Source organism: Rhineura floridana, chromosome 4 (genome assembly GCF_030035675.1).
Source record: "Rhineura floridana isolate rRhiFlo1 chromosome 4, rRhiFlo1.hap2, whole genome shotgun sequence".
In the NCBI taxonomy this organism is placed as follows: Eukaryota; Metazoa; Chordata; class Lepidosauria; order Squamata; family Rhineuridae; genus Rhineura; species Rhineura floridana.
This window is the reverse complement of record NC_084483.1, coordinates 208,051,313-208,077,785: the sequence shown is the minus strand read 5'-3', so window position 1 is coordinate 208,077,785 and position 26,473 is coordinate 208,051,313. Positions and strand designations below refer to the sequence as shown.

Sequence of the window (26,473 nt, the reverse complement as noted above, 5' to 3'; positions counted from 1 at the left end):
TATTATTTATTGTATTTATATACCGCCCCCTAGCCAAAGCTCTCCGGGCGGTTTACAGTAACTAAAAACATTAAAAACAAATATACAAATTTAAAACACATGCCTTTCTTTGCCGTCTAACAGAGCACACAACTAAGAGGGCTGCAGAGCCCTTCCGTACACCAGAGCAGGGGGTTTCTCCAAAGGTCTGGTCAGCGTCTCCAGGAGGTTTTGGGACTCTTGGTCCAGCTGCTCAGCCAAGTGGCCGGTGACCTGAATCATATGATCCATCATCCGCAAGTGTTCCGTTAACCTAAGCAGAAGAGGAGGGAGAAAATATTCAGTCATCCACACCAAAACAGGATAAACAAGCTCAATTTTCACATCCGAGCAGGAATTTGGCTGGCGATTTTGCGGCTGTGCAACTCACTCAGCCACAAACTCTGATGGATGCCACATCCCAGCAAGGGAGAGAGGAAGAGAAAGGAAAACGGCTCCTCCTTTGCCTCCTGCTCACATTCCTGGTCCCCCTCTCTTGCACATCCACGATGTCCTTGAAAACGTCCCACTCCATCGTGGCTTGGTAATGCTGCAGTTACATAGACAAGCAGCAGAATCACGGAAGGGATGGCAGGAGGACCATCGCTCAGTGGGCAGAGCACCTGCTTTGCATGCAGAAGGTCTCAAGTTCAATCCCCAGCAGCGTCTCTGGGAAGGGCCAGGAATGTCTCCTGCCTGAAACCCTGGAGAGCCGCTGCTGCTGCCAGTCAGTGCTGCCAGTGCTGAGTGAGATGGACCAATGGTCTGACCCAGGGGAAGGCAGCTACCTCTGTGTCTGCGACTTCTTCACACAGCTTATGGAATCTTCTGCCACAAAGTATGGTGAGGGCCACAGGCTTAGAGGGTTGTTTTTTTAAGGGGGAGTAGGTCAGCTCACGGCTGCCTGTATAGCACAGTGGGGAGGAGAGCCTGGCTGGGAGTCCAGAGTCTGGGAGTACAAATCCCCACTCGTGTCTCCTGGTGTCAAGGGCCAGCTAAAGATCACCCCACAGTGAGTGGCTCAGGAGTTACGTGCCCTGCCACCTGTGTAGCCGTGGGCAAGCTGCAGAGTCCCAAGGAGCCCAGTTGCCCCCCAGCTGGCAGTTGCGGACTAGGAAGGGGCTGGCTTGTGCAGCTGTGGCAAGCTGAGCAGGCCCTAGCCAGCTGGGGAGGACTAGCCGCAGAGGGAGGCAATGGAAAACCTCATCTGAATGCCGCTTACCATGAACACTCTGTTCATAGGGTCACCGTAAGTCAGGACCGACTTGAAGGCAGGCCATTCCTGAGGTCGGTTCATTCCTAAGGTCAGTCTGCATCTGTGTCAGAATTGTTTAATATGTTTTTTTTTAATAATGTTTTTAACCCTTTTGTAAGGTTGTTGTTTTAAAAATGTTTTTAATGCTGTTTTGTTTTAATGTATTTTTAGATCTGTTGCTATGATGCTTTAAAGTTCTTTGGTGCCTTGTTTGCCGCCCTGGGCTCCTGCTGGGAGGAAGGGCGGGATACAAATGAAATAAATAAATAAAGGGAGAGAGAGATCTAACAGTGGATATTCACCATGAAAGCTAAATGGAATCTCCATATTCAAAACCGTGGGAAGCTGGGGGCCAGGGCTGCCAAAACGACCCTCCGCTTTCTGCCATTGCTCAGACCACATGATGCCTGTTCTCATGTCCCTGCACTGGCCTCTCGCCCCTTCTATACCCGCGGCCACCTTCCCATCCTTACCTTTAAAGCCTTCCTCCGGACTCTCTCTCTGCCCTTGTTTGGGGAAGGGCCGTAGCTCAGTGTTGGAGCACTGGCCTCACATCGAGAAGGTCCCAAGTTCAACCCCCGATGCTTTGCCAGGCAGTAGGGCTGGGAAAGATCCCTCTTCTAACCCTAACCCTAACCCTAACCCGGAGTGCTACTACCAGTCCGTGTTGACACCACTGAGCTAGATGGACCAATAAGGCAGCTTCCTCACATAAGAAAAGCTGCTGGATCAGGCCAAAGGCCCATCTAGTCCAGCATCCCATTTCCCACAGGGGCCAAACACGGGCCTCTGGGAAAGCCCACAAGCAGGGCGTGAGGGCAATAATATTTATTTTGTTTATTAATTAAATGTATACTCTTTCCTCCCTCTCCAGCTCTTGTTTCTCAGCAACTCGTGTTTACAGCCATAACGCCTCTGTTCCTGGTGGGAGTATATAGTACTAGCCAATGACTACTAGCCACTGACAACCAGGACCTGCAACAAAATGTTGCAGTACGGACTTCTCCTGTTCAGGGTTCCAAACACTCCATTCAATCTCCTGCCACCCTATTCCCCCCTTTCCTTTCTAGCAGTCAGCATTTCATGCCTACTGAGCATGCTCACTCTTCATTGAGCTGTTTGGGAATGCTGACTCCTGAACATTTTTTCTTCTTCTAAAGCTCCTGCAAACTTTGGGGTTGCCTCGAGACTTCTGATACCTGCTGAAGTGACAGCACTAAGAGAACAGGACAGGAATAAGAATATAAGAAGATCTCTCCCTCCTCCAAGAATTTGCCTAATCCCCCTTTAAACCCGTCTCAGTCAGCAAGCATGGGCATGTTTTGCAACTGCAAATTCTGTAAGTTGATTATGCATTGTGTGAAGAAGGATTTCCTTTTGTCTGTCCTGCACCACCTGCTGAATAGTTCATTGAATGACCCCCAAGAGAGTATTGCTTACTACAGCCTTACACCCCACATTGCTCAGGAATTCTGAGAAACCAAGAGATAAGTGCAGTTTTGAAAGGTTCTGTCCACCATCTTGATTCAAAATGGTGTCCAGTGATATCCAAACGTAAACAAAGACCTGCTTCTTGATCTCAGGAAGCATCATGCAAACATTTGGTTACGATATTTTAAGAGGTGTCCAAATGCATAGTGAACAAACAACTTTCCAATATACAGTATATAGCAGATTATTTACAAGGTGCCTAGTGCTGTACTCCATCACAAAGTTCTACAGACATCATTAACTGTGGGAAACACCTACTTCTTTTTCTCATTCTCCAAGTGTGGATGATCATCTGCTTGGATGTGGTCCTCCAGCTCTTGCAAGAACTTTGCAAGGGTTTCATGGAACGCCATGTTGGCTTCTCGTACATCCGGAAGAGCTTCAGAAATGATGTCCTGATACGTGGAGTTGCCTGCCTCCAGGGTTGCAGCACCCTGAAGGGTCTTGAGGGCTCCGCCAATGTCCTCCAATGTGGTCTTGAGATGGTCCAGCTCTTCCTGAGAAGCTGGGGAGTATGCCTGGATCGTAGGTGTGCAAAAACTACCAGACCAAGGGACATGAAATGTGAAGTCGCAGTAGTCTGGGTTCAGGGACTGATCTCCAGGATCATCTGGGGCATGCCTCACTTGCTCCATCCTAAGCCCTGAAGTGACGTCCTCTACCAACTCCTTTTCTCTGCTCTGAGCCAAACGGACGGGCATAACAACACACAGCCCAAGGAGAAGACTCCAAACACGGAAGGGCCTTGTTGCAAACTAGAAGCAAGCAAACGTAAGTCAATACAGTTGGCTGAGTAATCAAGGGATATGATGATGGGTAGGCAGTGGCCTTCAGACATCCTGCTTTGACACATGCATGGATCAAGGATGCAAAATCCACCCTCTCCCCACTCTCCAATTATCCCAAAGTCCTACAGAAGGTGACAAAAAAGCTGAAGGAGACCCTGTTCCTTTGTTTGGTAGTTTTCAGCAAACTTTTTCGTTGCTTCGCAGATGCCTGTCGGTTGATTAAACATAAAACATAGGAAGTTGCCGCATGCCAAGTCAGACCATTGGTCCTGACACTGACTGGCAGACGCTCTCTAGAGTTTCAGACTGGAGTCTTTCCCCAGTCCTACCTGGAGACACTGCTGGGGACTGAACCTGGGCTCTTCTGCAAGAGGAGAAGGTGCTCTGCCACTGAGTCCATGTGCCTCAGTGTTGTCTTCACCAGGGTTGGGGAATCTGTGGCCCTCCAGACGTTGCTGGACTATAACTCCCAGCCAACATCGCCAGTGGGCAGGGATGATGGGGTTGATGGGAGCTGGAGTCCAAGGACACCTGGGGGGCCATGGGTTCCCCATGCCTCGTTGACACTGATGGGCAGTGTCTCTCCAGGGTTTCAGGCACGTGTCTTTCCCAGCCATACCTGGAGATGCTGTTGGGGAATGAGCCTGGAACCTTCTGCGTGAAAAGAAAATGCTCAGACACTGAGCTACAATTGCTTTGTCACTTGCTACTTCTTGAAAAATGGAAACGGACTGCCTTCAAGTTGATCCCCACTTATGGCAACGCTGTGAATAGGGATTTCATGGTAAGTGGTATGCAGAGGGGGCTTACCGTTGCCTCCCTTGGAGGCTAGTCCTCCCCAGCTGGCTAGGGCCTGCTCAGCTTGCCACAGCTGCAAAAAAACAGCCCCTCCCTTGTCTGCAACTGCCAGCTGGGGGGCAACTGGGCTCCTTGGGACTACGCAGCTTGCCCACAGCTGCACAGGTGGCAGGGCACTTAACCCCTGAGCCACTCCGTGTGGGGATGGTTTTTAGCTGGCCCTTGACACCCAGGAGACACGAGTGGGGATTTGAACTCACAGACTCTGGACTCCCAGCCAGGCTCTCCTCCCCACTGTGCTATACCAACTACCCAGTGCTAAATGCTTTTCTCAAGGGCATCACACATCTGGCAATGGAGATGGAGGAGTCATTGTCTTACTCTGGCTGTCTGGCCTTTGGGGAAAAGTCTGCTTTGGCATGGTTTGCTGCAGGATTTGCTGGGCCTTTGTTGCTTGCCACAGTGCAGAAGCCTCCTCCAGCAATACCCTCCAAGGCAGGTTTTGGTGGCCAAATTAAGTTCTGCTCCAAATTAATCCATGAAGCCAGACAGACATGGAGACAGAGATGTACCAGGTGTTCTATCCCACCTTTCCTCCCCCTCACCATTTTAGCCTGACAACAACCCTGTGAGGTAGGCTAGCCTGAGAGACTGTGACAAGCCCAAGGTCACCCAGTGAGCTTCATGGCTGCTGAGTGGGGATTTCAACCTGTGGTGCCCATGCCCTAGTCTGACATTGTAACACCTACGCCACACTGGATATCTCCAGTATAGTATTTCTGTGTTGACTTTCAAGAGAAAAGCCGCTCCAAGATGGCTTCCCTTAAGAAATATCAACAGTGTCAAGGGATGGGATCCGTTGGCCAGTGCCAGTTCAAAAGCATTCCATCAACCTAACAGGCCGGTATTGATTTGAGTTCATTGTTTGTCCACTAGATGTTGCTTTTACTGAACCATTTTTTCTCTTTGATATTAATATTAGACCGGGTGGCTCCGAAACGTCCTCTCCCCCTGAACAGAACTCAGACAGCACCTTGGTATACACCACGGCTGCGTATTCTGAGACAGGAGGTGAGACGACTAGAACGCCGGTGGCGGAAATCCAGCTCCGAAGGTGTCCGGACACAAGTTAGAGCAGCAGTAACTGCCTACCAAGTGGCAATAAGGACAGAAAAGAAGGCTTTCTTTACTGCCTCTATTGCGTCTGCAGAGTGCTGTCCCAGGAGGTTGTTCCAAGCGGTCCGAAGCCTGGTCGGTCCAGTTGCTCAGGAACCCTTGGAACAGTCAAAAGCCTCCTGTGACACTTTGGCTAAGCACTTTGCTGATAAAATCGAACACATACGGAGCTCGATCCCGTGCGCCGTGGATACAGTGAATGAATCGGAGTTGACCGGTTGCATGCCGGTATGCTGGGATCATTTTCGGCCTCTCTCTTCTGAGGATGTGGACAAGGTGCTCTCGACTGTAAGGCCTACCACCTGTCTAACTGACCCTTGCCCATCGTGGCTCATCATGAGATGCAGAGAGAAGTTGGGTGAGGGGATCAAGGCGGTGGTAAACGCATCCTTGAAAGAGGGTGCGATGCCATCAGCCCTCAAGGAGGCAATTGTAAAGCCCATCTTAAAGAAGCCCTCCTTGGATCCCCAAGTTTTTAATAACTTTCGCCCAATTTCGAATTTACCATTCTTGGGCAAGGTCATTGAGCGAGTGGTGGACAATCAGTTGTCGACACACTTGGATGAAACGGATTACTTAGATCCATACCAATCGGGCTTCAGGACTGGTCACGGAACTGAAACAGCCTTGGTCGCTCTGGTAGATGATATGAGGAGGGCATTAGATAGGGGAGAATTCACCTTCCTTGTCCTCCTCGATCTCTCAGCGGCTTTTGATACTGTCGACCACAGTATCCTTTTATATCGCCTAGAGGGATTGGGAATAGGAGGCACCGTATTACGGTGGTTCCGTTCCTTTCTCTCTGATAGGTACCAACAGGTGGCATTGGGGGAGGAGGTTTCAGACCCTTGACCTCTCAATTGTGGTGTGCCACAGGGTTCTATCCTCTCTCCCATGCTATTTAACATCTATATGAAGCCGCTGGGGGCCATCATCAGGAGATTTGGGCTGCAGTGTCATCAATATGCGGATGACACTCAGCTCTATCTCTCGTTTAAATCTTCACCAGAGTTGGCTGTGGAAACCTTGTCCAAGTGCCTGGAGTCCGTGAGTGGATGGATGGGAAGGAATAGGCTGAAACTGAACCCCGACAAGACCGAGGTACTGCTCGTGGGGGACAAGAGAAGGTTGGGAACCATTGACCTGAAGTTCAATGGGGTGAGTTTACCCCTAAAGGACCAGGTCCACAGCCTTGGGGTTGTACTTGATTCCAAGCTGTCCATGGAGGCTCAGATTTTGGTTGTGAGCCGGGCAGCTTGGTACCAACTACACCTTGTACGTAGGCTGCAACCCTACCTTCCTGTTCACCAGCTCCCACTGGTAGTGCATGCCCTGGTCACCTCTCGATTAGATTACTGTAATGCGCTCTACGTGGGGTTACCCTTGAAAACGGTCCGGAAACTACAACTTATACAAAATGCGGCGGCTCGATTACTCACAAACAGTCGTCGCTGGGACCACATCACGCCAGTGTTGTTCGATCTACACTGGCTTCCAGTTGTTTTCCGGGCCCAATTCAAGGTGTTGGTTTTAACCTTTAAATCCCTACACGGTCTCGGCCCAGTTTATCTAAAGGAGCGCCTACAACGCCACCAATCATGCCGCCTGACAAGATCGGCCACACAAGGCCTTCTCTCAGTCCCGCCAACCAAAGCAGCTAGATTGGCGGGCACTAGAGAGAAGGCCTTTTCAGTGGCGGCCCCCACCCTCTGGAACTCCTTCCCACAAGATCTTCGGCACATCTCTTCCCTGAATATGTTCCGCAAGGCCTTAAAGACCTGGCTTTTTCAGCAGGCTTTCGGGACTTCTGGGGAGGCTTAATATTCTTCTGTTTTAAATGCCTCCTATTATGTATTGTTTGCTCTTATAATTTATATATTTCACTGTATTTTTATATTGTATTCTGCCATATTTATTGTATGTACGTCGCCTAGAGTGGCCACTGGCCAGATAGGCGACACATAAATTAAATTTATTATTTATTATTATTATTATTGATATTTTTAAAGGAAGCATGGATAATTTTTAAAGGAACTGTTGATATTCTGAAAGGAAGTATCCACAAATGAAAGGAAATATTGATAAAATTATTATGCTTAATATCAGTATTTTTTTTTTAAAAATCCATTTTCAAAAATAGCCACTGAATCACTGCATAAAAATCCGATCTGCAAAAATAGAGAATAAGCAGATTAATGGAGAATGTGTAGCAAACCCAAACAGGGTGGGATTTTGGCACAACCTCGGTCAAGTAAAATGCCATTGTTAGTTTCTATCTCAAAATCCAGCTCCGCTCCCTAAAATGAATTAAACTCAGTGGTGTAATGATAAATGTTGCATTGGAAGTTGCCTTACCGAGTCAGAACCTTTGTCCATCCAGCTTAGTGTTGTCTACACTGACTGGCAGAAGCTCTCCTAGGTTTCAGGCAGGAAATATTTAGTCTGAACTAAAACCTGGAGAGGATTCCACCATCCCACTGACATGGAGCCATCAGCTGCCACTGATGACAAGCAAGCTGGACTTTAGCTGAGGAGATCTGGCTTCACATCTGTGTTGATCAATGATGAAGTTCACTGGGTGACCTTGGCCTTGACCTTGTTTGCAAAACAGCCCTTGCTGTGCTTTGAAGTCCGGTGATCAGGGCTTCAAAGCACAGCATCGCCTGACATCATAGTGACATAAGAACATAAGAACATAAGAAGAGCCTGCTGGATCAGGCCAGTGGCCCATCTAGTCCAGCATCCTGTTCTCACAGTGGCCAACCAGGTGCCTGGAGGAAGCCCGCAAGCAGGACCCGAGTGCAAGAACACTCTCCCCTCCTGAGGCTTCCGGCAACTGCTTTTCAGAAGCATGCTGCCTCTGACTAGGGTGGCAGAGCACAGCCATCATGGCTAGTAGCCATTGATAGCCCTGTCCTCCATGAATTTGTCTAATCTTCTTTTAAAGCCGTCCAAGCTGGTGGCCATTACTGCATCTTGTGGGAGCAAATTCCATAGTTTACCTATGCGCTGAGTAAAGAAGTACTTCCTTTTGTCTGTCCTGAATCTTCCAACATTCAGCTTCTTTGAATGTCCATGAGTTCTAGTATTATGAGAGAGGGAGAAGAACTTTTCTCTATCCACTTTCTCAATGCCATGCATAATTTTATACACTTCTATCATGTCTCCTCTGACCCGCCTTTTCTCTAAACTAAAAAGCCCCAAATGCTGCAACCTTTCCTCGTAAGGGAGTCGCTCCATCCCCTTGATCATTCTGGTTGCCCTCTTCTGAACCTTTTCCAACTCTATGATATCCTTTTTGAGATGAGGCGACCAGAACTGTACACAGTATTCCAAATGCAGCCGCACCATAGATTTATACAACGGCATTGTGATATCGGCTGTTTTATTTTCAATACCTTTCCTAATTATCCCTAGCATGGAATTTGCTTTTTTCACAGCTGCCGCACACTGGGTCGACATTTTCATCATGCTGTCCACTACAACCCCGAGGTCTCTCTCCTGGTCGGTCACCGCCAGTTCAGACCCCATGAGCGTATATGTGAAATTAAGATTTTTTGCTCCAATATGCATAATTTTACACTTGTTTATATTGAATTGCATTTGCCATTTTTCTGCCCATTCACTCAGTTTGGAGAGGTCTTTTTGGAGCTCTTCGCAATCCCTTTTTGTTTTAACAAACCTGAACAATTTAGTGTCATCAGCAAACTTGGCCACTTCACTGCTCACTCCTAATTCTAGGTCATTAATGAACAAGTTGAAAAGTACAGGTCCCAATACCGATCCTTGAGGGACTCCACTTTCTACAGCCCTCCATTGGGAGAACTGTCCGTTTATTCCTACTCTCTGCTTTCTGCTTCTTAACCAATTTCTTATCCACAAGAGGACCTCTCCTCTTATTCCATGACTGCTAAGCTTCCTCAGAAGCCTTTGGTGAGGTACCTTGTCAAACGCTTTTTGAAAGTCTAAGTACACTATGTCCACTGGATCACCTCTATCTATATGCTTGTTGACACTCTCAAAGAATTCTAATAGGTTACTGAGACAGGACTTTCCCTTGCAGAAGCCATGCTGGCTCTGCTTCAGCAAGGCTTGTTCTTCTATGTGCTTAGTTAATCTAGCTTTAATAATACTTTCTACCAGTTTTCCAGGGACAGAAGTTAAGCTAACTGGCCTGTAATTTCCGGGATCCCCTCTGCGTCCCTTATGGAAGATTGGCGTTACATTTGCCACTTTCCAGTCCTCAGGCACGGAGGAGGACCTGAGGGACAAGTTACATATTTTAGTTAGCAGATCAGCAATTTCACCTTTGAGTTCTTTGAGAACTCTCGGGTGGATGCCATCCGGGCCCGGTGATTTGTCAGTTTTTATATTGTCCATTAAGATTAGAACTTCCTCTCTCGTTACCACTATTTGTCTCAGTTCCTCAGAATCCCTTCCTGCAAATGTTAGTTCAGGTTCAGGGATCTGCCCTATATCTTCCACTGTGAAGACAGATGCAAAGAATTCATTTAGCTTCTCTGCAATCTCCTTATCGTTCTTTAGTACACCTTTGACTCCCTTATCATCCAAGGGTCCAATTGTCTCCCTAGATGGTCTCCTGCTTTGAATGTATTTATAGAATTTTTTGTTGTTGGTTTTTATGTTCTTAGCAATGTGCTCCTCAAATTCTTTTTTAGCATTCCTTATTGTCTTCTTGCATTTCTTTTGCCAGAGTTTGTGTTCTTTTGACATCTTTTGACATCTTTTTTGACATCAGGTGATTGACAAGTAGATGGCTCCACCTACTTTAGCAGGGGTGGGGAGATAACCATCTGGACCACCAGGCAGAAAAGGTCCCCTCCCCCCCGTCCTGTGTTACATATCAGACAAGTACAGTCTTTATTGTCTTGTAGGAGCCTATTGAAAGTCTTCCTTTGTCAGAAAGCCTTTTAAAATGGAGAGGTTTTTTATCGTAGCTCGACATCTTTCTGAGGACCGGCCTTTCCCAGGAAGAGGAATGTATTTGGCTTTTATTTGCTGCTGTTGTTGCTTTTTTAAAATGTTAAGATTTTGTTGTCTTAAATTTTTGTAAATTGTATTATTCATTTCTGACTAGTATTTTATATTTTGTGTGAGCCACCTTGGTGGCCTTTTTGGCCAAAAGGTGGCATAAAAATAGACCATAATGTAACATAATAATACCAGGCTTGGATTTGAAATTGGTTTTATTATGAAATTGTCTTAATTGCTTTTTATTTGATGTTTTTATTCTTACATTGCTTTGAGATATGTTATAGGAAGTGATTCATAAAGGGAATGAAAGAAATACTACATACATAAATAAACCAGAAGCCCTGCAAGCAGGACTTGAGCACAGTGGATACCAATTGCTCGTTAGTGAAGATGCTTTCTCTCACTGCTAAAACCTGGGAACCTGGCCTTTAAGGCAGGGGCAGCGAATCATGCTGCTACAAAGCTCAAGGACGCTGACAAACAGAATTGATAAACAAAGGCAGAAGCGTGAGACCCAAATTAAAAAAAACATCCCCACAGATATAGCTAGTTAAAGTCACAGGTGTAAACTTGCACCCAGGTCCAGGGGCTCTTTTGGGTATAAACAAGGCTCCCTAACTCCTGCTCAAGAAGCCTCAACACAGACAGAGTCTGGCAAGGTGCTGTGTATGTATTGGCCAGCTGGGATCTCTCCACTGTTGTTACCCAGGGCTTCCGACAACAGAAAGGAGACTGTAAGATAACTGTGCTCAAGAGCTGCTTTTATCTGTTTATTGGTTTGTCTGCTGTGAAAACACCAACTGCTCTCAATGAAAGCATTGTACATTTTCTTCCCCCCCCGCCGCCCCAATCTGATAATTGTTTCTGAAATCAATCCCTTTCTTGCCTCTGGCAAAACAGGGATTGCTGCAGAAATGTGGAGAACTGAATTTCAGTTTGGAAAAATGAGAATCAGAGAGAATCAAAATTGATACATCTGTCCGTCCCTCACACCCAGTCACTGGGCTAGATGGATCAACGACCTGACACAGTATGAAGCAGTTTCCCATGTTCCCGTGTCTGTCTTCTTCAGTGGAAACATGTTGTGCACCCTCCAGCATTCAGCAAATTGAAAACAGAAACGGATGCCTGTAATCTGACAAGCATAATTGCCGCCTGAGCCCCCCACACCCATCATCATGATGCAGAGCTGAAGGCTTTTCTCCTCCTTGTGTCACTTTCCTTGTAATAACTTGTCCTGCGTTGGCTTATGACGCAGGGTGTGTTTATAAGTCACCCTTAATAGTGGTGATTTATAGGTATGTTGGTCTTTTTGTAAAAAATAAATAAAAAAGAATGCTTAATACAAGGATAGGGAACCTGTGGCCCTCTGAAAGCTGTTAGACTCCAGTGCCCACAGGTCACTGATATTTGGTCACTCTGGCTGGGGGCTGATGGGAATTGCATCAGGAGGGCCACAGATATTCTGCATCCCTGGCTTAATGCCACAAAGGATAAAGTACTGCCCAATGGCTGCAATGCAGTTGCAGCAGCAGCACTTAATACCAGGAGGGAGACTTACGATGGCAAGAGATGGGAAAGGGAGCAGTGGCCTTTTGTGTGTCCATGTGCACACCTTTACATGCATGTGCATCCTATGCACATTGAGGGATAGGAATGTAAGAAGAGCCCTGCTGGATCAGACCAGTGGCCCATCTCTTCTCACAGGGGCCAACCAGATGCCCATTACAGGATGCCTGCACAAGACCTGAGCACTAGAACACTCTCCCCTCCTGCAGTTTCCAGCAACTGGTATTTAGAAGCATGCTGCCTCCACCTATGGAGGCAGAGCATAGCCATCCTGGCTAGATGTTGCCTTAAGAGCAGCCCTGTACTCTCGGTAAGTGCTTTTCAGGAAGGCCGCTACTGAAGCGTGTTGGGCATCCTACTAGTTTAAAAGGACATCTTATCAATTTATAAATACTTATTTTCCAATTCTATTTTGAGATTTTTCTCTCTCTCTTACCTCCTTATCTTTGATGCTGCCTCCCTGCTCCCCATTTTTCCTCCAGCACCAGACCCTACAAAATCTCACAGGCATGCTTATAATGCCCCTGTTGCCATATTGAGGATTACTGCACAGGGTCACAGCAATAGGCTCTACATCCAGGGCAGGCAAGCTGTGGCCCTTCAGTGGTGCTGGAGTCCAATTCCCATCGGCCCAGCAGGCGGCACCACGGCCAACAGTCAGAAATGATGGGAGTTATAATAGCAGCTCACAGGTCCCCCATTCCTGCTCTTTAACATCTGTTGTGTTCTCCCTTCACCTATTCCGCAACAACAGCCTGTCCTGCACTCAAAGGTTAAAGGCATGCCAGTCCTTGAAAAAGTCAGCATCTAGGACTGACTTGTCTTAGGTACAGAAGTTCTGAGCCTCTCATCACGTGATATGGCCGACTGCGCACTCCGTATTATTATTGTTGTTATTATTAATATCATTATGGTTTATTTCTGTCCCGCCTTTTGGCCAAAAGGCCCTCAAGAAGGCTTACAAAAAATAAACATAAATATAGAAATACATATCAACAAAAACAGTACAATTTACAAAAATTAAATAACAAGGTAATAACATTATTAAAAAGCAACAATAACAACTTTACATGAAAATGCAGTTACAGTTAGAATTACATCTGTGCAGGAATTTCTTATGCTTCCATCTTGCTAACTGCATAGATGATAAATTTTCTTTTATATGCAGGCTGCATATCTCTAAGTGGTGAGACATTACAGGGGTACAGCTGAGCTTACCACAGTTTGTTTCCATTTTGTGGGTATGAGACGCAGGGCTTTTTCCATTGTGGCCCCCCGATTGCAGAACTCTATGCCGGGGCAGGCCCAACTCTGGAAGATTGTAAGCAGAGTTTTAAAAACCCCATTTATTTCTGGCCATATTTTTTTTATCCGCACCATACATTTAAAGCACATGGCTTCCCCCACACAATCCTGGAAACGGTAGTTTACCCCTCATGGAGCTACAATTCCCAGCACCCTTAACAAATTACTGTTCCCAGAATCCTTTGGGGGAAGCCATGTGCTTTAAATGTATGGTGTGGATGTGACCACATCTGTTTTGCTGTTTTAATTGGCCTGTGTTTTACTGCTGCTTTTTAAACACTTAGCTTTTGAACGTTAACTGTGTTTCTATGAGATGTAAGCCTCCTTTCCTTATGCTATGCTTCAAAAGATGCCATATAAATAATTTTATAAATAACTAAACAACAGGGGGAGGAGAGCCTGGCTGGGAGTCCAGAGTCTGTGCGTTCCAATCCCTGCTCGTGTCTCCTGGGTGTCAAGGGCCAGCCAAAGATCACCCCACAGGGATTGGCTCAGGGGTTACAGGCCCTGCCACCTGTGCAGCCGTGGGCAAGCTGCAGAGTCCCAAAGAGCCCAGTTCCCCCCAGCTGGCAGTTGCGGACGAGGAAGGGGCTGGCTTGTGCAGCTGTGGCAAGCTGAGCAGGCCCTAGCCAGCTGGGGAGGACCAGCCTCAGAAGGGGGCAATGGAAAACCTCCTCTGAATGCCGCTTACCATGAACACTCTGTTCATAAGGTCTCCATAAGTCGGGATTGACTTGAAGGCAGTCCATTTCCATTTTTCAAACAAACACAGATGTTCTTCTAATGTCTAAAAGTGAAGCCTGGAAAAAAATCAATCTTGATGCCCCCCCCCCCCCCAAATGCCCCAAGTGGCCAAAAGAGGCTTTCATATAATCTAGGGTGCGGCTCACAATTATGAGATTAATCATTGCTTCATTAGCAAGAACTCTGTCTTGTCCTGGCTGTGCATTTTATCAGCACCTCCCCAGTGCCTTGCACAAGGGGTCAGTAGTATCTGACACTTCCTACCTGATCATTTACGGCTGACACTAGCTGCTCCTGGAGAAAATTCCTTTGCCTCTGGCAGAGGATGGTGTGCTTTGCCTCCCAGATGGATTCAATGTGCCTAATTTTCTTTGCAATGCTTTCAATGTCTCAGAGCTCTTAGCTGTGCAAAGCCCACTGACTGCGGTGTTCACCCACTTTGTGTCTGATTCCCTCCCTCGAATAATCCAAACCAGGTGCATGTTAAGTGCATGCTACAAAGGCAGACGCCCCCGTTCCAAGCCACATTCTGAGAACTCGCTTTTGCTTTTAGATGACATCCAAAGTGGACTTCTTATTCTAGACAATTCATTTGAATTGCAGTCAACTGGACCTTGATTCATTGCTGTCCCAGCTCTCAGGAGGGGAAATCAGGAGTCCAGGTTCTGCTCTGGTCATTTTTCTTACCATGGGATGGGAATGTTCCAAACATAGTGTTGCGTGCCTCCCCAATCTCTGAGCGGTGAGATTTCTGGGGTCCCTGCGCTCATCCAGGGTTTGGTTTCCTTTGGGAAGAAGAAGGTCAGCGGAGACTGCAGTGTCTTCATGAAATATAGTTTATTTATTTACACACATTCCAACCTGAGCTTAGGATGGAGGGGTTCAAGGCGTCAGCAGTCCAATATCCAGCTTTTCCATCCGGGTTACAGGAGGCACCTCAAAGCCATGGTGCAGAGGGATAGCCTCTCTGCCTGCCTCCAGTTCCCAGCCTTTCTCTAGACACACTCTCAAAACACTCAAAGCACAAACCGCTAGCCACCAGGAGGGGGAGGGAAGGCTCTCCTGCAGAGTTTAAATGACAAAAGGATCTTCCTGGCTCATTCATCAGTTGTTGGGCACCTGAAAGACCCATTATTTATTTATTTATTTATTTATTTATTACATTTATACCCCGCCTTTCTTTCCATGATAGAAACCCAAGGCAACCATAGCCTGGGACCCATTAGCAACCTGAACATGCTATTAGCTTAGCAAAAGAAATTCATCTGGCCAGCAGAGCCAGTCCCAAGGCACAGGATTGCAAATCAGAGGCTGGAAGGGGACTCACAGGGATCATCCATTCCAACCCCCAAACTCACAACAATAGTTTAGCACAGGAGTGGGAAACATCTACAGTTGTTGCTGGGACTGCATCTCCCATAATCCCTGAGCACTGGCCATGCTGACTGGGTCTGATGGGAGGTGCGGTCCATGGACCACACACCTAGAGTCCCTGTTCTAAAGGGTTATTGATTCCACATCTCTGGTTCAGCACATTTGCACCCAAATCCTAAGTAAAATGATCAAGGGGTTAGAAGCGCTCCCCTAAGAGGAAAGTGGATAGGGAGACATTTTTCCCCTCTCCCAACTGGAACTCCGGGTCATCCAATTAAGCTGAATGATGGAAGATTCAGGTCAGACAAAAGAAAAGTACTTCTTCACACGACGCATTGTTAAGAAGCAATGATGGCTAGGACTTCCGGGAAGGGTGACTTAGCCTGTGCCTGCTTTTGAGACGGGCTCCTGCCTCAAAAGAAGCTTATTCAGATATATCAGTCAGTTTTTTCTTTTTTTTTTGACTGATTAAACTTCTCCCGGGTAGGGAGAAACGAAGAGATTAACCTCAAAGCCTATTTTTGTTGGGACGACCAGATCTCATTAATTTATGGGACGAGGTCTAGCCGACGAAGGTGGGACGGATTTTCAACAGCAAGCTCTATCTGTTAAAGCGAACGTTCATCTTATCTTCTAAGAGAGAACGCACTAACAGGCAAGCACCCTTCTTTCTATATTTTTCTTTTACTTGACTTAAATTGTTGCTGTTTAAAAGAGATTTGCCAGATTGATCGGTTTTTGACATCTCACTGGGGAGCCATAACTTCTCTCTGCTACGCACTAATTAATAGCTTATCTCTGTTTTTGTTGCAAAAAGCTGTCCTGGATTTGCATTCTAAAGATATACACAGAAGAGGGATTTCTATTCCAGATTTTTATTTTGAAGAATATTATACTGTCTGAGACTACTCTCTTTTTGGTCTATTTTATTTTGACGAATCTGTTTCTTGACGACTGCCATTAATTGTTTCGATCCTGGGAACTGCATTTTGTTTACTTAACTATGGAGAGATAAGGCTGTCTGCTCTGTTTATACTGTGATGTCACCAAGTTTGGAGTATTAACCCAATTGTTGCTGAAATAAGAAGTGGTTTTCCTATATTTTTCTTTTAAAATGGCAATTAAGAAAGTGGCTGAGAATCTGGAAATAACTATGTTTCAGAAAATAATGGATGAGATTGAGATAACGAAACAAAACCTGCGACAGGGTTGTAAGGAGCTGAAAATTGAATTGAGTAAAATGACGCAGGAGATTAAAGATATAGGGGTCCCTGTGAGAGAGGTGACCCTGGAAGGGGTCCCTGTGAGAGAGGAGACCCCGGAGATTGGAACAAACGTGGAACAGGGAAAAGATTTGGAGTCTATGGACTTTAGAAATAAAATCTATTGTTTGGAGACACAGGAGATTAAAGACATAGGGGTCCTTGTGAGAGAGGAGACCCTGGAGACTGGAACAGGGGTCCCTGTGAGAGAGGAGACCCTGGAGACTGGTACAGGGGTCCCTGTGAGAGAGGAGACCCCGGAGATTGGAACAAACGTGGAACAGGAAAAAGATTTGGAGTCTATGGACTTTAGAAATAAAATCTATTGTTTGGAACTCAATGTTATCTCTGAAGAAATTAATGAAGATTCTAGAGATAAAGTTATCAATGGCATGGATAATCTTCTGGACTGGAATGATGTGATGGAGCCCAATATAGAGAAAATCTATGGAATTAACTGCAGCCATGTAACAATGGAAAAACTTTCAAGAGATGATCCAGTGTATTTTGAAAAAAAGAACAGAGATATGATTTTACAGCAGTATTTCAGCAACCTATTCAGAATGGATGGCAAGAAAATATTTGGGATAGAGGTAATTCCCATCAGACTCTTACTATATGACTATGGCTTTGACAGCAAGATTATTATGGAATACTGATAATGGAAGATTGGATACTGAAATTACTGGACTTAACAAGACTACTGAAGATGGAAGATGGAAAATGGAACTAATAGGGATAATAGAACAATGGCTACTGAAATTACTGAACCTAACAGATTCTGATGTGATGGATTAATTGAAATGTTTATTTTGACAATGGTTATGACAATAAGATTATCATAATTAGTAATGAGATGGATTAATTGATATGCTTATCTGGAAAAAAAAAATTGATAGATATATTTCTTAAAGAATTGAAACCTCTCTTTGACTTTTTGTGGAAAGAATAAAGTAATGTTTATGAGATTTGATGATTAAGTAAGATAACTATTGGAGGAAAGTGATTTTATAATATGACTTAAGAGACAGGATTGTTATATATTATAGACTTATAACTGATCTGATCTTTGACAAATGGGAAGTCAATATTTTACTCTTTATTTTTTATTTTTATTTTTATTTTTTTTATTTTTTTTTTTTGTTTAACTATTTTTGATTTTGTTTTTTGTCTTTGAATGTTTTATGATTTCGTCTTGTATGTTTTATGAAAATTTGAATAAAAATTATTGAAAAAAAAAAAAAAAAGAAGCAATGATGGCTGCCAGCTTGGATGGCTTCAAAAGAGCATTAGACAAATTCACGGAGGATAACTAGAAAAGACAATAATGCTGGGAAAAACAGAAGGAAGTAGAAAAAGAGGAAGGCCAAACAAGAGATGGACTGATTCCATAAGGGAAGCCACAGATCTGAACTTACAAGATCTGAACAGGGTGGTTCATAACATGCTATTGGAGGAAATGTGGTGTTGGAGGAGAGCTTTGCGGATACCATGGACTGCGAAAAAGACAAACAATTGGGTGTTAGAACAAATTAAACCAGAACTATCACTAGAAGCTAAAATGGTGAAACTGAGGTTATCATACTTTGGACGCATCATGAGAAGACATGATTCATTAGAAAAGATAATAATGCTGGGAAAAACAGAAGGGAGTAGAAAAAGAGGAAGGCCAAACAAGAGATGGACTGATTCCATAAGGGAAGCCACAGAGCTGAACTTACAAGATCTGAACAGGGCGGTTCACGACAGATGCTGTTGGCAGTCGCTGATTCATAGGGTCACCAAATGCCGTAATGGACTTGAAGGCACATAACAACAACAACAAAGGCTATCAATGGTAGACACACACATACACACACGAAAGGAAGGGTGCAGAACCCCTCTGCCCCCTCTAATTCAACTACTGGTTGGTGGTTGCAGCAGATTTTACTCCAAGCTGAGTCCAGCCTCCCTCACTTTTGCAACTGACTAGCACACTTAACAGAGATCAGTTAGCATTAATAAATCCTCCTCATCGCCTCCTGTGCTTCAGCAAGGATGTCTGCCTTTTTCTTTTTATTTATCTCTCTTGTTTTAAAAGCACTATTGATTTATGTTGCATGCCTACTTTGTCATGCGGGGGTGGGGGAATGTAAATAATTCATGACGGCACAGCCACCAGTCAATCAATGCTGTGCCCAGCTGGCTTCCACTGCCAACTTGCAGCACAAGGTTTTCTTGAGCTTAGTCCTGTAGAGATAATTTTTTGTTTCAACAGATGATAAAACTCACGAGCTGAGGATGCCTTCTGCTATAATCTCAGCACCGCTGTTCAGTAAATAGCCAGTATCATCTAATCTCCAAGCAAACTTTGCGTAAACAAATCAGACTGAATGCTCAATAATTTGGTCACCTCGAAGCGACCTCAGGAGCATGGTGATGCTGCTAATTGTGGAAGCAGCATATAGTCATTGTGACTAGCAGCTACTGAAAAGATCCTCCATGAATTCTTCCAATGCACTTTTAAAACTATTTAAGCTAATAGCCACCATTACTACATCTTTTGGTTGTGTACTGCACACTCCACACCTAAATATTCCATTATTTCTCATGTACTCATGTCCTGGAGGTGGGAAGATGGCATGTTCTGGATGGAGTTGCTCTTTCCTTGAAGTTGTAGGTCCACAGTCTGAGGGTACTCCTTGATCCAACACCGTCACTGGAGGTTCAGGCGGCCTCAATGGCTAGGAGAGCCTTTTTATAACTCAGGCTGATTTGCCAGTTTTGGTCCATTTTGGTCAGAGAACGCTTGGCCACAGCGCTCCATGCTCTGGTAGCTTCTAGACTGGATTATAGCAACGAGCTGTATGTGGGGCTGCCCTTGAAGATGACTCGGAAACTTCAAATGGTTCAAAATGCAGCAGCCAGATAACTGGCTGGGTTTCCCTTTAGAACTCATATAACCCCCGTTTTAAAACAGCTGCATTGGTTGCCAGTTCATGTCCGGGCTCAGTTCAAGGTGTTCACTGTTAATGTTTAGAGCCCTAAACGACTTCGGTCCCAAATATCTGAAAGTCCGCCTCCTTCTCTACAGACCCTCTCGGGTGTTGAGATCGGCAGAGGGGGCCCTTTTGGTAGTTGCACCACCCTTGGAAGTTTAGGAGGGTGGCCCGGGAGAGGGCATTCTCTGTGGTGGCCCCTAAGCTGTGGAAATCCCTCCCCACCAAGGTGCGTCTGGCAACTTCACTGTACAACTTTCGGCGAATGCTGAAGACCGTACCTCTTTACCCTAGACTTCGACACCTGAGATGCAGATGTTTAGGACCCACCCTGTTTTCTGTGATGTTGCTTAGGTTGCTTTTAACTTTTTAATTATGTGTTTTAAAGTTGTTGTAACCTGTCCCGGGACTTTGGGTGAAGGGCGGGTAATATTATTATTATTTTGGCATGTCTGTGTTCTGTTTCATGCTTTAAGTGTTCAGTATCCACCAGACAATAAGTCCTTTCAGAACAAGATTGGGAATGTTTCAGAAAGACATGACCACACTGCAGGCAACGATAAAAGGAAAAAGCATCATGTGTTCAGTCTTGGCTCCAAAATGGGACATTTTTTAGCTGAAATGGGCACCAAATGCCTGGCCCACAGACTATTTATTTTAGCATAACCAAGTCACTAATTACCCACACCATATTGTGTTTCCATGGACTCCCCCTTTGCTTTTGGAATTCTCTTTTCTCTTTCATCGTCTACAGACAGTGTGGATATCTGTAGTTTTGCATGTACACACACACATGAACATGTACATTTTGTGGCTAAATTAAATGTAACTTTGGAGATGCATGATGATTAGGATCATCTGCAGGTTTTTGTTTTTTTTAAATTACCACTAGCTGAGTGAAAGCAGTTGAATCTGATCAGGTCCGTGACAGTGGGGGAGAGCAGGGTTGCCCTTTTCTCCATGCCATTTCCCCTAAAAGTTCCCCTAAATTTATATTTGCATATGCAAATGAAGTACGCAGTTTCATGTCCTATGGGCCTGTGGCCCCGGTCTTTTCAGGACCTATCTTCACCTCCTCCCCCTTTAAAACCATTGGGACCTGATATATTAATTGACACCCCATATGATCAATCAAGTAGGGGTTTTTTTAGCTGGATGACATTAACCGCCCAGAGAGCTTCAGCTATGGGGCAGTATACAAAAGTAATAAATAAATAAATAAAATAAACAAATTAACCCTGCTTTTAATGAAAATGTAAAATAACAACCTCAACTAGCATTAGTGCTGTGAGGTTGCTTCCAGATGACCTGTTTATTGAACATTCGTCCTGATTTGTTTGCAAGGAGGTTAGACAATGCCACATCAAGCAAATTTTATCTTATACTTCCCAGTGCATTTTCTCACCAATTTTCTCACTGTAAAAAGTCTGATTTTGGGGGTGGGGGCAGGGAACAGGTTGTACAAGAGTGCCAAATCCGCTTTAATTGTTCATCCTGAATTTGCTAGCATGTGATTGAATCCTGCCCCATAATAGCATCAGTATGGAAACACCCAGAGGGCCAACCCGCAAGACCAGCCCTACCATTGGGCCTCCAGTGGCAGTTGTTGTGGGGAGGGGGAAGCATTGGGGAGGTGTTGGAGAACAGAGCTGTACATGTGCTATGCAGCCTGACCTGTACCCCTCTAAGCTGAGTCTGCATGATCCAAGGCAATGTGTGCCCCAGGAAGGCGCATGATCACCATCAAAGAGGCAGGCAGGGCACCAAGGTCTGGGAGATGTGCACCAGTGCCCTTTCTGACATTGCAAGCAATTTAGGCATGCACCTCCTGAGTAGGACTGCATGGTGCAAGGATATGCTAAAATGAGATGGATATACCGAGATAGAGAGATTCCTTCTAAATGTTCACAGGAAAATACAGTGTGGTGAGGTTGGCTTACAGTATGGATTTTAGGAACCATCCACAAGAATATGGCCTGTTCTGATGGAATGCATTGGGCTGGAGATGGATCCTGCACTCTGACCTGCAAACCTCTGATTTTTTTTTGTTAATCTTTATAGGTCTCTTTCAGAATGGCCATAAGAGTGCTTTGGAAAGGCTTGAATCCTGCTGCACCCTGAATAAATCTCAGAATAAAAAGTCCCTGACTGTTCGGGACAGCCAAGTGCCTTGAGTCGTTGTTGCAGCCAACATGTGATAGGAAGTCTGGATTAATTAATCCTAAATAAGTAAATGAGTTTGTGTTGATTTTTTTTACAAAAATTGCCCTAGTTCTTTGAAACTCTTCTGCTGTCAGGGGCTCCTGCTTACCTTTTATTTATTTATTTATTTATTTATTTATTTATTTATTTATTTATTTATTTATTATTTGATTTATATCCCGCCCTTCCTCCCAGCAGGAGCCCAGGGCGGCAAACAGAAGCGCTAAAAACACTTTAACGCATCATAAAAACAGACCTTAATATACATTAAAATAAAACAACGTTAAAAGAAAAGCTTTAAAAATATATTTTAAACAAGGGTTAAAAACATTATTAAAAAAACATATTAAAAGCAATTCCAACACAGACGCAGACTGGGATAGGTCTCAAAAGGCTTGTTGGAAGAGGAAAGTCTTCAAAAGGCGCCGAAAAGATAACAGAGATACCGTAAACTGCCTGCTACAAAATCCCAGAGCACCTTGGCCCCCAGGCCCCTCTCTGGCCCTCAGAACATCCACAAGCACTCTCCCCGGCCCCCAGCCCTCTCTGGCCCTGTTCTGCACCCCCTTCAGTGTCTCTGCCTGGCTGAGACGTGTCCTCGAACTCTGGATCGAGGGCAGAGAGGGGTGTCTCGCCTACTGGACAAAAGCAGCATTCGCCTTTGTAGCCCCAGCTACTTTTGGCTCTGACTGGCATTTGGCCCTCAAAGGGTTTCCCAGAAGGGAATGTGGCCCTCAGGCTGAGAAGGTTTCCCAGTCCTGGAGCTACATATTCCCTACATATTGCAAAGGTTCCTGGGGAATGATCTAGGCCGGGGGTGTGGAACCTCAGATCTGGGGGCCAAATGCAGCCCTCCGGGGCTTTCTATCTGGCCCTTGGTTCTCTACCTGGCCACACCCTCTTCCCAGGCCACACTCTGTGCCCTCCTTGAGTGCTTTCCTATGCTGGAATGTGCCCTTGAAGGGTGAGAATGCTCCTGGCTTGCTTTGATGGAGAATAGAAAGGGGTGTGCGTGGGTGTGCGTGCACGCGTGGCCGCTGGTAAGAGTCTGACTGAAAAGGGTTCGCCACCCCTGTTCTAGGCAGTTGGGAACCTCAAGGTTTCCCAGAACGCCGCGTGGGAAACTGCTGATCTAGACGCCGTTCCAAGTCAGACAGCAGAGCATCTCCGTCCGCTCCCTGCATGCAAAGCACCTACTGTTTAACTTTTGCTTAAGCGTTCACAAATATCCTTGGCACACCAACAGTATGAAACAAAAAGCCTCCAACTTACCATAGCAAAGATCTCCCCAACGTTCAATGCAGACTTCAGCCGTGAGGTAGGAGAGAGAGAGAGACAGCCACTCTCCAACGTCAGCTGTGGTGTAACGGGCAGTTTCAAGGCAACTCTGGAAGTGTTTGTGACTAAAACCTCCTCCTACAGACTCTCTGGAATTCCCACAGGGCCAGTTACTGAATCAATCCAAGTTAATCTTTTAGGACCATCTACACGTACGGTGGGACGGGCAGATGTCTAGCCCTCCGTGTCAGCACAAAGGGTTGCAAAGACTCTTTCCTTCCTTTGCAGCGAGTGGGTGGCAGTGGTGTGTGTTTTCAATTTACTTAACTTCCATGGAATGCTAATGACTGACCAAGAGAGAGATTTGGTTTGGGAGGCCCAAAGCAGAGGAAGTGGAGAGGGAACACGCTGTCCTTGTCATCATTACCAACAGGGCCGGATTTAGGCTTTGCAAGCCAGCGAGCTGTGATCTTGCTGTGGAAGGGCCATGGCTCAGGGGTAGAGCACCTGTCTTGCATGCAGAAGGCCCCAGGCTCAATCTCCGGCACCTACAGGTGTGGCTGGCAGAGACCCCGTCTAAAAACCCTGGAGAGCCACATTGCGGATGACGCCTGTTCAGTGTAAACAGTGCTGAACTAGATGGACCCGTGATCTGACTCAGTGTAAGTCAGCTTGTTCTGATTACCTGCAACTGAGCAGGTGGCATTACTGGAGGAACAGCTGTCCGGAGTGGACTCCGCTGCCCCACTGACATGGAGCCGCCAGCCACCACTGCTGCTCACGAAATGGTCCCCAAGTACAGAGAATCTGGAGAAGGAAGGAGCGATGAGAAGGGACCCCCATGACATCTGCTGTGCTTACTGGCCGTGACTCACCAGGCAAAGAGACAACTCTTTCCCAACACTTGCACCCTGATCTTTTTAGCTGGAGATGGCAGGGATCACACCCGGGACCTTGTGCATCCAAAGCAGGCACTCCGCCTACTGAGCTGTTTCATAGGAAAGACGTAAGGGGTGTAAAGGACCCGTTAGAGTAGCGGAATGGGAGAGCAGAAACTCTTCTACCTGTGAAAGCTGAGGATCCTCAGATGTTTTATTGGGGGTGGGAGGAGGGATTTATTTATTTGTTTGTTTATTTGTTTATTTATTGCATTTGTATACCGCCCCATAGCCGAAGCTCTCTGGGCGGTTTACACCACTTAAAAACATTAAAAACAAATATACAAATTTAAAAACACATTTTAAAAAAAAGCAATTTAAAAACACATGCTAAAATGCCTGGGAGAAGAGGAAAGTCTTGACCTGGTGCCGAAAAGTTAACAGTGTTGGCGCCAGGCACACCTCGTCAAAGAGATCATTCCATAATTTGGGGGCCACCACTGAGAAGGCCCTCTCCCTTTCTGTCCCATTCTCAGTGACAACATCAGTTGTGACTTTTTCTGGCAGCTATGTGGATGAGACAGGCACAGGAGCCCCAAGAGAGCAAAAAGCTGGCAACAGTGAGCCAACAGAGGGTCAACCTTGATTTCCCTTCTGTGCCTCCAGGAGCTGTTCCCCCTGCCCTCCCACTAATGTGCCTCATCCCCTAAGCCCCCATGTGATAATGATGATGACAGCAGTAACAACATTACCACTACTAACTTTTGTGTATCACCTTTTACACGTGTCTCAAGGAGATTTACAAATATACCATAAAAACAGTTTTAAGAACTATACAAAAACCATGGAAGATAGGGTTAGAAGCAATACAGAATTTATTTATTTATTACATTTCTACCCTGCCTTTCTTTTTTCATGATTGAAACCCAAGGCAGCTTACATGTGGTTCCCAGGCGGTCTCCCATCCAGGCACTGACCAGACCTGACCCTGCTTAGGGAGCTGGCCTTATGTACCTTCAGACCATAGCCTGGGACCAGAATGAACACCAAAGGCAGAGACCTTTCAATTCAGCTGGAAGAACTTGTTGAAACGCAAATGTCTTCAATTGTTTCTGGAAAGTGCAGTCAGCAGGCGCCTGTCCTATCTCAGCAGTCATAGTGTTCCACAGAACAGGAGCAGCCCCGAGGAAAGCCCTGCTTCTGATAGTTTAGGGCAGGCGTGGGGAAACTTTGGTCCTCCAGATGTTGCTGAACTATACATCCCATCAGTGCCAGCAAGTATGGCCAAGGAGGATGGGAGTTGTAGTTCAGCAATATCTGGGGGAGGTCAAGGGTTCTCCACATCTGTTTTAAGGACTTGAAGGAGAACTTTTCCTGCAGAATACAGTGACTTAGTGGGTATATGCACCCTTTAGGATGCACACCTTAAAGTAGTGAGGGGTTTGAGAGTGTTGAAGAAGCTGAGAGTAACGCCGTCAGAAGTCTAGACCAAGAGGCTAGACTCCTAGCAGGGGCACCCAAGGCAGAATGGTCAAAGCTGAGACACCAGACTAAGATGCATCCAAACTCAGAGGAAGGCAATGGTAAACCACCTCTGAATACCTCTTACCACGAAAACCCTATGAACAGAGTAGCCAAAATGCAACACGAGATAGTGCTGGAAGATGAGACCCCCAGGTCAGAAGGCACTCACCGAGCTACTGGGGAAGAACAAAGGACAAGTACGAGTAGCGCTGTGACTAATGATGCAGTCGGGTCAAAGCCAAAAGGAAGCCCAGAGGCCGATGTGCACTGATGCGAAAGAAGAGTCCGGAGTTGTACAATGCACACAATAGGAACATGGAATGTGAGAAGGCCAAACAAGAGATGGATTGATTCCATAAAGGAAGCCACAGACCTGAACTTACAAGATCTGAACAGGTGGTTCATAACAGATGCTATTGGTGGTCGCTGATTCATAGGGTTACGATTAGTTGTAATCGACTTGAAGGCACATAACAGCAACAACAAACTGGGTATATGAGGCATCTCTCAAGTTAGTAAGGAAGGTCTCTCAAGTCGTGTGGTCCTTTTGCAACATCACAAGCAGTCCACAGTCCATAGGCAACAGCTGGAGAGGCACTAGCACAACCTCCTCCTCACAATTGTGGATGCATCTCAGCATTCATTCATTCATGGCCTGGTGGCGCCATGTTAGTAGGCCAGTGGAATCTGCTCCGGGTTTTAGTCTAAACTTTCAAAGAGCTGTCAGCACCATGGACAATGCCTTGAAAGTTCATATTAAAACCCAGAGCAGATTCCACCGCTGCACTGACATGAAGCCATCAGCTGCCACTGCATTTTATTTAAAACCCCACCTTTC

At 45.7% G+C, this 26,473-nt stretch overlaps 1 protein-coding gene across 1 annotated transcript; it reads right to left on the bottom strand.

The window, feature by feature from the left end:
• Window positions 1–32: 32 nt before the first annotated feature.
• Window positions 33–23,476, bottom strand: LOC133384570 (uncharacterized). Its single transcript, XM_061626509.1, has 3 exons — window positions 23,228–23,476; window positions 3,023–3,519; window positions 33–292 (listed from the first exon to the last, which is right to left on the bottom strand). The coding sequence occupies exons 1-3, from the start codon at window positions 23,228–23,230 to the stop codon at window positions 133–135; spliced, it is 660 nt and encodes a 219-aa protein (XP_061482493.1). The 5' UTR covers window positions 23,231–23,476; the 3' UTR covers window positions 33–132.
• Between the last annotated feature and the right edge of the window lie 2,997 nt (window positions 23,477–26,473).

Coding starts and splice junctions, on each gene's coding strand:
- LOC133384570 (XM_061626509.1), bottom strand. Junction 293..3,022: donor TTGGAGAATGAGAAAAAGAA/GTAGGTGTTTCC, acceptor TCTTCTGCTTAG/GTTAACGGAACACTTGCGGA.